This window comes from Marmota marmota, unplaced genomic scaffold (genome assembly GCF_001458135.2).
Source record: "Marmota marmota marmota unplaced genomic scaffold, marMar, whole genome shotgun sequence".
Classification (NCBI taxonomy): Eukaryota; Metazoa; Chordata; class Mammalia; order Rodentia; family Sciuridae; genus Marmota; species Marmota marmota.
Window position 1 is genome coordinate 6,629,363 of NW_026000169.1, and position 15,140 is coordinate 6,644,502.

Consider the following 15,140-nt stretch of genomic DNA (forward strand, 5'->3'; position numbering starts at 1 on the left):
ATCACACAGCAAGAAATACATTTTACATATCAACCAAACACACACATACACACACATAAGCACACAACTGTTTCATAAAACAGTGCTTATTCTTACTGCCTGAAATAGTCTATTGTATTCTATCTTTCCATTTCATTCTGCACTATTCTACTCTACCCTATTCTATTAACTGTAGTCCAGATCTATTATATTGATTTTTGGTTATAACCCATTGTGGTTTTTGTTTTGTTTTATTCCTTTTGGGGGGGAGGGGATATAAGGGATTGAACTCAGTGGCACTAGTTTTATTCTGGATTTTATTTAGAGACAGGGTCTCAATGAGTTGCTTAGCGCCTCACAGTTGCTGGGGCTGGCTTTGAACTTGCTCGCAATCCTCCTGTCTCAGCCTCCCAAGCCACTGAGATTACAGGCGTGTACCACTGTGCCTGGCTGTTTTGTTTTATTCTTTAAAAAAAAAAAAAGCAAACATGGGGGTGGGCTTAAAATATCCAGGATCTTTCTAATAGTTAGTTTCGAAATATGAACTAAAACATACTTCAAAATGCTGAGGCAAAATGCTGCCCCAGTGAGGTTAACCAATAAACATATTAGTCTGCAATACCAAACAAGTTTTCTCAAGCCAATTGCTGGTGCTGATTTTCCTGCTGCAGTGTTTCTACACAAGATGGTTGGGTGCAATTCTTATAAGAAGGATTTAGTGAGTCACCTGTTAACTTAGTTGCCTATCCCTTGTGACACTTTCTATTATAATATCTAAAAAGAAGATGGTCTGTTTCCCATTCTCCTTCCCAGGGATTATTTTATTTCTGGTGTAACCAAACAGAAGAACTCCTTCAGATTTAGAGTCAGAAGGCAGTTAGAAGAAGATGCAGAGACAGGTGGAACCTCTGGAGGTGTGCCATGGCCATGCACACTTCACACAGCAATCCAGTAGTCCAGCCTGGGTACTTCCCTCTCCTCTTCTTAGACACAGCCTCCAAGTCTAATGAACTCTTCCTCTTCAATGCTGTTGAATTTACAAAATTCCTGTCTCCACTCTCTCTGCCCTGCCATAAGCCTTCCTCATCTCCTTTCTGCCTGCAGCCAATGTCATCAGAGGTATCTTTCAGAAATACACAGTAGATCAGGCCATTCCTGAGGCTGCAGTCTGGCTCCTGCTCACCTTTGCACCCAAGACAAAGTCTAAATGCTCAGCCTGCCTCTGCAACCTGTGACCCCCTGCTGTGTCACATAAACCACTCACCAGGGTCCCATCCACAAAAGGGTCCATGCTGGACATTTAATCAAAATTGTATGACTCAAAGAAGGTAAACAGCAGCTAAGTACTGTGGAATAAAATTTAGCATAACCTTAGGCATATGTATAACCCTATCTAAATTATGTTAAGTATGTTGAAATCTTATGAGAATATAAATATGTAAGTATCATTGATCCACCTCAACCTATATATAACTGATTTAAATACTGCATCGTTTGAATCATAAGCATTTACCTCTCGTCTTTGAAAGTTTTCGAGCTTGTGTCTCACCAATAGAATTATTTTCATTAAATTGCTGATATAGTCTTGAATATTGAAAGCTTTTGAACTTCTCAGCTTTAGTATAAATGACAAGATCAGATAAGGCCAAAGATATTCTTATCTTCCTGACCTAAAAATAAAATGTAGTAATTTCACATTTTTATACTAATCATTTGAAAATTTCCTTTTCCAATCAAGAAAATATACTTTCAAATAGATCATTTTATTCTTTTCATAAGATTATTTCCTCAAAAAGTATTTGGTTTAAGTCATGTGATTATTTTTATGAATATAATATTTAATGGAAATACAGCTAGCCTAAATAAATTTAAAATTCAAATTAATATAATAAGTATTAAGGATAACAATTATTACTATTTTCTTTTTCTCAAAGATCTCAGTTTATTCTCATGAATTTTGTAAATTTAGAAGTTTTAGTCATGAGTAAGCATATTTCCAGTTTCCTCTAACATTTTGGAATAGCATTTGCTCTTTTATAGACCAGGACTTATTCCTCTATATTTCCAAGTTTGACAGGGTGTGGGGGTGGGGGTAGGAGGGGGAGGATGGGCACAGGACACAATGACACATCCCTCGCTCATGCTTGATCCATGTGTTTAAATAAGGATCATGCAGGTTGGCCCTAGCTAGTAAGAGCTTTTCATCCCCCTAGAATCAGTAATTGGTTCAGAAATGTGCACATAACCAGCTCATAGCTGATGTACAAAATGAAATTTTGCCTACTGTGTTAAGGTGTTCATAGACATGCTACTGCCTTTGAACCTGAAATGAAATGATATAAAGCTGAATTTTCACAATAGTTTTGCACAAATTCAGAGAAAGTGAGACCAAAGATGGAGGAAGAAATAAAATCCTGTTGCCCTTAATTGAGACAGTATACCAAGGCACTCCTCAAAATAAAATTCCTTTCCCTGAACCTGGCATTATGTGGGCCAATTACCTAATTCTCCTTTTAGTTAACCCAGTTGGACTAGTTTCAAGCCACATGCAAACTAATATACCTTCTTTTGATACACTAATATGTATAGTTAAAACACAACATTTCATAAATATTTTCTTCTCTTTTTGTGAGGGTGGAGAAATTATGTGGTTTATCTCTATCTTTTGTACTTTGCACAGTGCCTCATATATAAGAGCTCATAAAAACTGGTGACAATAGTGGAAAAAATTAGAAATAACATAATAAATAATTATTTTTAATTTTATTTACTTTTTGTTTATTTTTTAATTTTTTATTTTTTGCAGCTGTGGTGATTGAACACAGGGCCTAATGCATGCCAATAAAGCACTCTAACCATTGAGCCACATATTGAAGAGATTACTCTTTTTAAAAATATATATATATTTTTAGTTAAAGTGGACACAATATCTTTATTTTATTTATTTTTATGGGGTGCTGAGAATGGAACCCCAATGCCTCACACATACTAGGCAAGTGCTCTACCACTGAGCCACAACCCCAGACCAAGATATAACTCTTCTCCACTGTCTATTTTTTCAAAGTAAATTTTAAATGATAGATCCCAGGTTTCATATGGAAGGAAATGATTCTTCTTTCTAGGGTCTTTTCAATTCTCCACCAATAAGAAATTAGATATTTTTCAATCACTTGTAAGAGTCTCGCAACGCATCATGTCACCTTCTTTTTCTTGAAAAGTGTTATTGGAAGTGTCTTTTTTTCCTCCATTTCCGTTTCTTGATTGAGTCTTGTCAAAAAATTATCATATGATTCTGTTTCTTTCACTTCTTCTTCTTCCTCCTCCTGCTCTTGTTCTTCTTCTTCTTCTTCCAATTCCTCCACTTTACCATGCTTATTGAAACCATGCCTTTCATGAGTTTCCTTTAGGGTTCCTATTTTCTTATTTTTAACTAGTACTTTGAACTTCAGTGCCTGTAGAAACAGTTTTGAAAGAGAGACACAATCACACGTTTATGAGTAAGTCTGCATTGTTACAGCCAAGGCAAAGTGTTTCGTCATATTTTCATGAGAAGGAAATAAAATTTCCCTAATGTTTAATGATGCTGAGCACCTTTTTGTATGCCTGTTGGCCATTTTTAAGCCTTTTCTGGAGATACATCTACTAAGATTTTGTGGGGTTTTTTTAATGAGGATATTTATTTTTCTAGTATTGAGCTATATGTATTCATTATAAATTTTGGATAGTAACCTCTTATCTGGTATATGGTTGCAAATGTTTGCCCCCAATATTTAGGCTGCCATTTCATTTTGTTGGTTGTTTCCTTCACTGTGCAGAAGTTTTTATATGTGAAATAGTCCCATTTATTTACTTTATCTTTTATGGCCTTATGGTGTAAAATCTACCTTAGTAAGAAATGTAAGGGACCCATCTGATTGTGGCTGAGGGAACAAGCCAGTTGAAGACTGAATTGAGTTCACTAGAATTTATTAGTAAGAAAGTCTTTGGAGACCATAAGAATTCTGGAGCCGGTGGAAGAGGAAGCCAGACTGGATAGTTGCAAGGAGATAAGAATATGAAAATCTGGGATGTGAAAGAAGGTAATCACAATCGGAAAAGAAGTGAAGTCCTGGTGGCAAAGGAAAGGTATTTTTGCAAACCAAATACTTGAATATGCTCAAAATTTGACAGAAAGAGGTCCTAGATTCAGGAAACTGAAAAGAGCAGATTTATAAAGCAGACTCTGCTCCTTAACTGTTGAGATATTGGATATGTATTGTTTATTCTCTGGACTTCTTTCCTCTTTCTTTGCTTTTTGCCCATAAAATATATCAAATACCTGGGGTATATTAATTGCCTTGAAATTGTGGACCCATGAAATAAGATATGAAATCACAATGTGGGTTTTACATATATGTCCATACATTTTCTTTACTTATATATTCTCTTTATTCACCTCCATATTCACAAGAACATTTCCTAGGCAACACAGGCAAAAATAAGCCTCTGTAAATAATCAAAACTAAACATTTTCATTTTCATTGGTCTCTAACCTCGTCTCAAAGGCCAATAAGAGAATAACATGATTTGTGGGTTTGTTCTCTTAACCTGAGCATCTTAGGCAAAATGTTACCTCTGGTGAAGGTAGTTTGTCTATATAATCGTCAAGCAGGTCAGAAAGCAGGGAATCTCCAAAAGTAGTCTGCAAAACGTCTGCCATCACTTCTTGCTGGGAAGAGGAGCAGTGGTTTTCTAAAGAGAGCACCACTGGGTACTCAGATGTCTAAAAAATTAACCAATACTATGATTATTAATCAGAACTTTTAAACAAGTTTAATACGATTAATATAAGCACTTTATTTTTACACTCACTTCTAATGTTCAGTACCCTTGCATCATAATTAAGTATTCTTTAAAGTACTTTTACATTTGAAAAGACAGAACCATTAAATCTGCATGAAAAGAAAAATTATTACATTTGCTCCAAAAGTATAGGGGAAAAAATCTAAAACATCAATCAATAGATTCTTGTTTAAATTAATTATACCATATCTATATAAAGAGATGAAACAGATCACTAGTAGAGTTACATACACTATTATTATAAAAAGTTATCTATAATACAGTTTTTATAAAGAAAAACACATTGTCCGCTATAGTTCAGATGTTGAATGTCCCCTCATGTGCAGAGGCTTGGTCCCATTTTGGCACTGTCAGAGGTAGAGAAATCCTTAGGTGGTGGGGGCTAGTTGAGGCCTTTCAGGTACCAGGGGCATGTCCTTAAAGAGGATAGTGGGATCCATCTATTCTTTTTTCTCTTTCATGTGCTGATTGTGCTGCTATATGCTTCCACAAAACTTAGAATATATGTATTTCTTTGGTTTTTTGTACTGGGGACTGAACCCAGGGGTGCTTAACCACTCAGCAACATTCCCAGGCATTTTATTTTATTTATTTATTTTTTTAGAAACTGGGTCTCACTGAGGTACTTAGAGCCTCCCTAAATTGTTGAGTTTGGCTTTGAACTCACGATCCTCCTGTCTCAGCCTCCCAAGCCAATGGGATTACAGGCATGTGCCACTATGCCCAGTTTATACATATATATATATATATATATATATATATATATATATGTATTTCTTATAAACTACATGTGCCAATAACTAGACCCAAGGTTATTTCTTAGCAATAACTACAAGTATATTTAATTTTTTCTCTTTCCCAAATATCAAGGGTGACTATCTTGAGTGGGAAGTCCAAACTTCAAAGATTGCCAAACTGAGTCACTATGTTCAACTGAGAAGTCTCATTGAGACTTTGCTATTCAAAGCCTTTTTAAAATCTCAAAACTTGTTCTTTTTTTTTCATAAATTTTATTTGCATATTTTAGGCACACAGTGAGTTGAGAGATATATACAGATAGTAAAAGGGTTACTATGGTGAAACAAATTAGAATATCCATCATCTCACATTGTTACCCAATTTTTTGTTTGTTTGTTTTTGTGACAAGAGCAGTTAAAATCTATTCATTAGCATGAATCCCAATAACAGTGTTTTTCTTCCTGTAGTCCTCACAGGATACAATATGTGTCTGGACTTGTTCATCCTACATATCTATGACTCTGTATCCTCTGACCTACATTTTATTATTCCATCCCCAATTCCATCCCTGGTAACCATGCTGCTTTTTTTCTCTATCTCTGTATAGCTGAATTTTTTAAGATTCTCCAAATCAGTGTATTATCTTTCTTTCAGTTTCTGACTTATTGCACTTAACATAATGTCCTGCAGGTCCATCCACATTGTGGTAAATGGAAAGATCCCATTCTTTTTCAGGGATAAATAATATCCTATTGCAAATACATGCCAGTTCCTTCACCTGTTCTGACCAACACTTATGTTGTTCTGTATCTTGGCCACTGTGAATAATACTGCAAATAACATGGGGGGTGGGCTGCTTTATGAGGTGGTGATTTCATTTCCTTTTGGAACACTCCCAGAACAGGGATTTCTGGGTTATATGCTACTTCTATTTTTCATTTCTTTAGAAATATCCATATAGTTTTCCATGGTAGATGCACCAATCTGCACCAACAGTATATAGGAATTCCCCTTATATCCTCATCAATATTTGTTACCCTTTGACTTTTTGATAAAAGCCATTCTAACATGTGTGAAGAAATGTCCCATTGTTGTTGTTACTTGCATTTCCCTGATGATTAATGATGCTAAGCACCTTTTCGTATGCATGTTGGCCATTTTTATGCCTTATCTGGAGATACGTCTACTCAGGGGTTTTGCTTGGTTTTGAATAGGGCTATTTATTTTTCCAGTATTGAGTTATATGAATTTTTATAATTTTGGATATTAACCACTTATTTGATATATGGTTTTTGCAAGTGTTTCCCCCAATCTGTAAGTTGCCATTTTATTTTGTTAGTTGTTTCCTTCACTGTACAGAAGTTTTTAAATTTGATATAGTCCTATTTATTTACTGTTTCTTTTATGGCCTCAGCTTTTGGTGTAATACCCCAAAAGGTTATTGTCAAGGCCAACATCCAGGATTTTTTCATTTTTTCTCTTTAAATATTTTGTTCTCTTTGGGTATAGTTTCTAATCTTATATTTAGGTCTCTGATCACTTTAAGTTGATTTTGGTGTATGCTGTAAAATAAAGGTCCAGTTTCATTCTTTTGCATGTGGAACTCTTCTCTTCCCAGACTGTTTATTAAAGAGAGTACCCTTCCTTCATTTTGTCCTCTTGGTGCCCTTGTCAAAAACTAGTTGACTCTGTGTGTTTGGATTTATTTCTGTGCCCCTTGTTCCATTCTACTAGTCTATATGTCTGTTTTTTAATGCCAGAGCCATACTGTTTTAATTATTATATTTTGTAATGTAATTTTAAGTGAGGAAGTGCTATACCTCCATCTTTTTTTTTTCTCAGAATTGCTTTTGCTGCTTATGGTCTTCTCAAGTTCCAAAAAAAAAAATTAGTATTTTTTTCTGTTTTGGAGGAAAAGGCCATTAGGATTTTGATAGGAGTTGCACTGAATCTACATATTGCTTTGAGTAACAAGTATGTTAGCCATATTAATTCTTCCAATCAACATGAAATATCTTTTCATTTGTGTCTTCCTCAATTTCTTCCATCAGTATTTTGTAGTTTTGAGTGTACAGATATTTTACTTCCTTGTTGAATTTATTCCTAGTTATTTTTATGCTACCATAAATGGAATTTTTAAATTTCTTTTTCAGTTAAGGTCATTATTTGTGTATAAAAATGTTGATGATTTTTGTATATTTATTTTGTATCATGTAAATTTATTGAATGTACTTATTAGCTGTAACAGTTTTTGTTTTTTTGTTTTTTTTTTTTTTGATGGAATACTGTCATCTGCAAATAGAGGTAATGTTACTTCTTCCATTCCACTTTTGATTTTTTTTTCCTTTTTCTACTTGTCTAATTGCTCATCTCTTATTCTTTAGAGTCTTAGAAGTTATAGGCTTTCCATCCTTGCAAGGTATTTGAATTTTAAAATGGTTTTTGTCTCCTTTTATTTCTTCTGTTACTCACACTGAATTAAATGAGGAATATATCATGCAAATATTTTGGAAGAGTATTTCCTATATAGGGAATAGCTAGTGCAGAGGCTTTGAGATGTGTCTGAAAAAGACTAAGGAGTGAATAAGGATTACAGTAGCAGGAGAGTTGAGAAGGGTTATGGAAAACCAGTCATGCAGGGCCTTGTGAGTCATGGTATGGATTTTAGCTTTTATTTTATTTTTTACAGTTAAATAGCAGATTCTTTTTCTTACTTTCTTTTTTTATTTGCGCATTTCAATCACACAAATAGTGAGATTCATTATGCCATATTTTTATATGTACATAGAATACTTTGTTCAAGTTGAGAAGGGAGATGATATGATCGGACTTGCTACAAAGTCTGACTAAATGTGTTGAGATGAAACACAAAAGGAAGAAGAGGAGCCAAAATATAAGAGGCTATTATGGTAGTCCAAGTGATGGGTGCTGGTGGTTTATCAAGACAATGACAGTTAGTTACTATGAAAAGGAGTCAAGTTCAGAATATATTTTGAAAGTACAGCCACGAAGAAACTGATTGAGGGGTCTGAAAGGAATCCGGGAGAGCTAAACTTGACAACAATGATTTGGGCTTGAGCATTTGAAAGGTGCCATCAACTGAGATGAGGAAGGTAATGGGAAGAGCAGGACTCAGACATAGAGAAACATCAGAGCTCAATTTTTAAATATGGTTAGTTCAATAAGCCCATTCAAAATCCAAAGGAAATGACACATAAGTAGTTGGATATTTTAGTGTTAGTTGGCAAGGTTGGAGAAGAGGTATGAATTTAGGGAGGACAGGAAAGGGGAGGTCCTAGGGACTGAAACTGACCAAATTGTTATGTGCATGTACAAATATGTCACAATGAATTCTACTAATATGTATAATTATAATGAAAAAATTAAAATTAAATAAAAAGCTAATTTACAAAAAGAAAAAAATTAGAAATTATCAGAAATTGGATAGTTAAGACAATGCAATACTATCAATGTTTTTATAGCAACAGAGAAATTATTTGATATTTATATCTTAAGAATATTTATTTTATGCCCTTTTAGGATAATATGTAGCAATTGACATAAGTTTGTGATTTTAAGTTTATGTTTACAGATTATGTAATTCATTGCAGAGTTAGGAAACTTTTTGTTTATTAAATTTATAAGTTTAATTTTTTAGGTATACACTGTTTAAGTTCTAAGAAGATATTGTTAAATCTCTTTGACTGCACTACAATTATACTACAATTGAAGTTCTTAAAAAAATCAAGCATATTGTTTACAAAATAATTTAAAATATGTGAAGGTATATAATTAGGCAAGGTTTATAAATGGGACCAAGTATTATTCAAAACTCCTAAAATAGAGATGGCTAAATCTGCCCAATTTATAAATCAGGACATGAAAGGTGAATTTAGTTCCATAAAGAACTAGATCTTTGCCGTAGCAGTGGTGCATACCTGTAAACCCAGCAGCTTTGGAGTCTGAGGCAGGAGGATAGTGAGTTCAATGTCAGCCTCAGCAAAGGCAAGGTGCTAAGCAAATCAGTGAGACCCTGTCTCTAAATAAAATACAAAAAAAGGCCAGGGACGTGGCTCTGTGGTCTAGTACCCCTGTGTTCAATCTCCAGTATTCCTCCCCACCAAAAAAATTAAAAATAAAAAGGGCTGGGCGTGTGGGTCAGTGGTTAAGCACCCTGGGTTGAATCTCTGGTTAAAAAAAAAAAAAAAAAAAAACTAGATCTTTAAATCTGTAACTTTAATAAATTGAATAATAAATTTAAAATCTGAAAGAAACTTATGAACATTCTTCACTATTGCCATTATAGTCATAAATAATTTCACTAATTGTGATAATACATTGTTGACACGTTTTTGTCTTGAAAATAAAAGAGTTAAATATTGGTAAAATGTTTGCTATTATCTGGATCAGTATTTCTCAAACTTTTTTGGCCATAACACATAGTGAAAATATACTTTATACCTTAACAAATACACATACACACATACTTCCACAAACACAGGATTAAACAAAAAGTTCTATAAAACGACATGTACCTTACAGCCTGTTTCATTTTGATAAATCTGTCTTTATACATTACATGGATTTTTATTGCCTATTAATTGATCATAAACCACAATTTAAAATATCACCTCTCTAAAGTAAGACCAAGCATTACGTAAGGATTTTGAAACAAGTTGATTCTGTTGAAATAACCATAATTTAACAAAGATATGCACATACCATGAATGCATACTTGTGTATCGACTGGACAACAGTTTTAAACAGAAGCTTGCTAGTGAGTGTGTAACCGTGGTACACAACGGGCTCATTCTGTGATCCGTCCCAGCAGTCAATTTCCAGACAACGGCATCCTTTCACCAGGGCACTAGTGAGACATAAGCAAGACACAGCGTCATTCCTGGACCCTTAGCAATGTGTAGAGAAGTGGGTGGGTGCATATAGTGTCAACATATTCAAAAGACTTTTCATTATTTCACAGTAAATGCACAAATTAATGCCCAATACAGGTGAATTTTGAGTCACTAGAAATTTACATCCTGAAGGAAGAACACACTACCTGTGTGCTCCAACTTGGTAACTGCTCTTTTCTAATCAACTGATTTGGTTTTGCTCTCCATTCAAGGATTAGTTTACTATAAGAAAAAAGATACCTGCCTCCGTAGTTGTAGGTACCAAACACCCCTGCTCCCAACCCAAACAATTTTGCTTATGGTGATATTTACTGTTAGATGTAATATCATTGACATGCAATAATGTTCATATTCATCCCTGAATGTTATGCTATATTAGTAAGGTTTATTTGATTCACTCTTCATATCAGGTTTTGGGGAAGGGAATACAAGAGTGGAAAGAGAAGGGAAAAAGAGAGACACATCATGGCAATACTTTCCCCCTGGAAAGAATGTTGGCTGGAGAGAGTCGAAAGTGGAGAGCTTGACAGCTCAGTAAACAAACTGCATGTTCTTACCATTTTATGTAAGGCCATCTCCAATTCTAATCCAAGTAAGAGCTGGAAAAAAATTTAAATGTATGCAAAGGAAACCTGAATACCTGCTGATCTACGTCAATTTGACTCATGATTTCACTGGGAGGAAACTTTGAACTGACAGCCTCAGAATATGCCAAGTTCACATCTCTATCCAAAATCAGGAAATTTATATTTCCACTTCTTCTAACGTCTTAAACTGGATTTCATTTTTCCACCTCTCAAATAAATCTCAGTTTCTTGACCTGGATATAAATTCTGTCTTAGGTTTATAAGTCTAGGTTTGAATGAATTTTCAGTATTCTTCCTTGTAAGAGGAACATGACAAAATGCTGTACCACACACACTTTTATTTACACTGTGTCTGTTGGAGCTGATTGCATTCAGATTTTCCCCCCACTTATTAATAATGAATATACACAAATAGGTCTCAAAGTCTTAACTGCCAACAGACAGCAGGTCATTGTGTGCTATTTTGAAATAGGTTTGTTTGTTTGTTTCCAGCATTCACCAATATTTATTAATTTATTTTTTAAATGGTCTCAGTGATTTCTGAAATAGGAATAAATATATATATAGCAATAAAATGAATAAAATGAACTTTTGATCTGGGCACACACACACATGGTTGCTTTGAACTTTTCTCTTGTGTTTTGTGGGCACAGCCCAATGTGGGGCAACTTGCCAACCATGGTGCCAGCACCACCAACACAGTGAAATGATTAGTGCTGTGAACTCAGAATCCTGAAATCTCTACCTATTCTTAATGCTCTAGTTCCTCAAGAGCAGGCTCACAATAACTGTTTGACCTGGGGTTGACTATTAATATTTATTGTGCTTATATTAGAAAAGAATGTGAACCCTAGAATGTTAGGAAGAGAAGTAGAAGACAGACAAAAGTGGCTGTCTAAAATACAGTCTTGGAAAAGATAGACCTGAATCAAGTGAGGGCTGACTTGAAGCACTAGGATCTTAGAACGGATGCTCATCTATTAGAGAAGAGGTTAAAGCAGTTCCCTTGCCACACAGAAGAACTATTTTCCCATGGAAACCCAGGTGAACATCTATTTTCCAAGGGGCATTTTAAATCAACCCACAGTCTATAGTCCTCTCATTCTCAGTTGGATGATTTTGTCTCCCAGGAGATGCTTGGAAATGTCTACAAACCAGGGATGAAGGGGAGGTTTGAAGGTAGAGAAAGTCCAGGGATGTTGCTGAACATCCTACAATGTACAGAGTAACCCCCTTACAATAAAGAATCAACTGATTCAAAAAGTAGGGAGTCTGAGAAACCCTGCTCTAAGTCATGATAACCTGGAGAAGGGTGGTCTGAGCACCAAGTGCTTATATAAAACAGTAATTTTTCCAAACAGAAGCACAGAGCACCAAAGGACCTAGGAGAAAATGTAACTTTAAGATCTAGCGCTTCTTTAGGGATCATATTTAGTCCCTTTCTAGGGAGATGACTCAAACAGTACTTAGGTAGGAGTGCAGCTGAGAAAAGAGAAAGCAATTATGACACTAAGACAATGTGCTAAATTCAGGGGTAGGGGGAAGAGACCTTCTGTTCCCTTGGGAATAATATAGATGAAAGAATTCAAGGAGGCAGGGCGTTGGAGAAAAGAATTGGTGAATCTTATCTTTCTTGGAGCTTTCACCCACATAAAATATAAAATTAAATGATTAATTAACTCTTTCTGAGGTTTTGGGGGTTCTTTCTTTTTTAAAAGCACAGTTGTACTCAGGCATGGGGCCGTGCTCTATAATGTGTAACTTCTGAGCTTTGCTATCCACTTGCCTTTGGGTTGTAGGAATGAAGCTAGAACACTTTTACAAGAATCATCTGACTCATTAGTATTTCCACAGGCAAGTAAGGTGGTCCCCTAATTTGGGGCATAAGTCCTAGATTGGGCTATTTTTGCAGAGTTCTAAATGTGCACATTTCTTGGTATGTAGATTTATTCGTGCACGATTTAGACTTTTAAATTGAAAAAGAGGCAATGTTTATTTGTAAAGTTTCTTAATTTCCATGAAAGGATGCTTGCTTCGCCCTCCTTTTGGCTGATTATCAAAGTAAATTGTCTTGCCCTTTTCATCAATATAGAGTATCGGTCCTCTGGGATGTTGCCAGAGAACAATCTTTAGCTCTTTACCAGCAGGATAATCTCCAGTCTGTAATCATAGCTACTCAGGAGGCTGAGGCAGGTGGATCCTAAATTCAAGGCCAGACTGCGTAGCTTAATGAGACCCTGTTGCAAAATAAAAAATGAAAAAGGCTCTAGCTCTGTGGTAGAGCACCTCATACAGCAAAGAGCTGGTTTCTCAAGCTTCATGATTTCAGTCCACGGTATCCTTGTACACTTGACTATTGGGCCCAAAATCTTGATTTCCTCTCTCTCCCTCCTGCCTCCCTTCACCTCACCTAGTCAGCCTTGTTGGCTTTACCTTTTCCAAACATCTCACATTCAGCCACTTACCATTGTCTCAGGTGCTGCCTCCTGAGTTCACCATCTACATATCATTGTCACCTGGACTGTCACAGACCTTCCCAAATCACCTTCAACCTCCCCTCCTGCCCCATCAGTCCTTCCTCCACGTGTCAAACCATGACACTATCTTAAGGGAAATCCCACTCCAGTGGCTTCCCACTGAAGCTTAAATAAAACCCATTCTCCTTTCCATGGTCAGGACAGCCTTCATAACCTGAGCCTGTCCTCCTACTAAACTCATCTCCCTTCATTCACCATTTACTTGTTTCCAGCCACATGTGCTGTCTTCCTCTCTTTTGAACATGTCAAGCCCTTTTCATTTCTTCTGTTTCACATGACCTTCCTCTCAGATCTTTCCATGACTCCATCATCACGAAAGTTAATTGAGGAACCCTTCCTAACCACTTCATCTAAAGTCAGACCCTCTAACCCATGCTGCTTTCTATCATGTTGCCCTCATTCCTTTTCTCCATGACTCAACTGGGTCCCAAAGATATCTATTTATCTAATTTTTATCTGTCTATTCCTACATATTCATACACAGATGAGTGTAGAATCTTTGAAAATTTTTTCCACTACTCTATCTGTGTGCACAGACTAAACTGAAGTCCAGCATTAGCAGTAGGATACACTGTAGGATGTAAAATTGGAGATGCAGTATGGATTACTTTTAATCTATGTAAATTATTTGACATATAAATCTACAAGAACCAGTGTCTATGAATGCCAAGTAACACAATTTACTGTACTATGTGTTATCTTTTTTACAGCATTGTGACCTGAAGTCTGGGAATTAATGTTAATGACCTCTGTTAAAATCTAGTATGTTCGGACTAGTCAAGTATGATAAGAAGTCATGTACTCATATAAGAAGTATCCAAATTGTTCAGGACACTTTAGAAGTACCATAACCATGGAGAAGAGGTCAGGCAAGATTAGAAGGAAAGTATAGGATACTAATATATACAATAAATTATGTTGCCACTTCATCCAAAGGTTGGATCATCAAGATTCATATAAATAAACCTTGCATTGACTGCTTTTTACTCTGCACTCTTGCCAACTGAGATAGATAACTACCAGGAGCTTCCAGGTGTTTTGAATATAACAGATTTAAAAATCAAAATAAATACCTTACATATCCCCAAAGGTCACTTGGTCCCACTAATTGATCAGATACCAAATATGTGTTATGTGAACTTGAAATAAAGTAATCCTTTAATGAATGACTCATATCTTGATAAACTTTTGTACACTCCTGCTTAAATAGTAGACACTCAGATGAACTCATGAATCTTGTAAAACCTTCAAATGACATCTGTCGTGCTTTCTTAACTATAAAAAAATAAGCAAAAAGATTGTAGAAATACTATTAGTAACATAAAACGTTACATCTCACTTATAAATTTATCCAATAGAGTATCTTTTTAAAATATTAATTTGGGGGGGTTGGGGATATAGCTCAGTTGGTAGAGTACTTGCCTTGCATGCACAAGGCCTGGGTTCAATCCCCAGTACCACAAAAAAGAAAAGAAAAAAAATATATTTTTTTTTTCTTTTTTCTTTTTTGTGGTGCTGGGGATTGAATATATATCCGGTCTACA

The 15,140-nt window shown here is 35.5% G+C and overlaps 1 protein-coding gene and 1 non-coding gene across 2 annotated transcripts in view; one reads left to right on the forward strand and one right to left on the reverse strand.

Annotated features, from left to right (window-relative positions):
- Window positions 1-15,140, reverse strand: part of Plcz1 (phospholipase C zeta 1) — a gene marked incomplete at its 5' end in the record, with an annotated part of 44,832 nt that overhangs the window by 13,441 nt on the left and 16,251 nt on the right. Inside the window, 5 exons of the mRNA XM_015498274.2 lie at window positions 1,493-1,649; window positions 3,180-3,431; window positions 4,592-4,741; window positions 10,282-10,426; window positions 14,670-14,871. Coding sequence (XP_015353760.2) covers window positions 1,493-1,649; window positions 3,180-3,431; window positions 4,592-4,741; window positions 10,282-10,426; window positions 14,670-14,871 — 906 coding nt within the window. The remainder of the gene's footprint in view (window positions 1-1,492; window positions 1,650-3,179; window positions 3,432-4,591; window positions 4,742-10,281; window positions 10,427-14,669; window positions 14,872-15,140) is intronic.
- Window positions 14,987-15,059, forward strand: Trnaa-ugc. Its single transcript has one exon. It is a non-coding gene; the product is annotated as a tRNA-Ala (tRNA).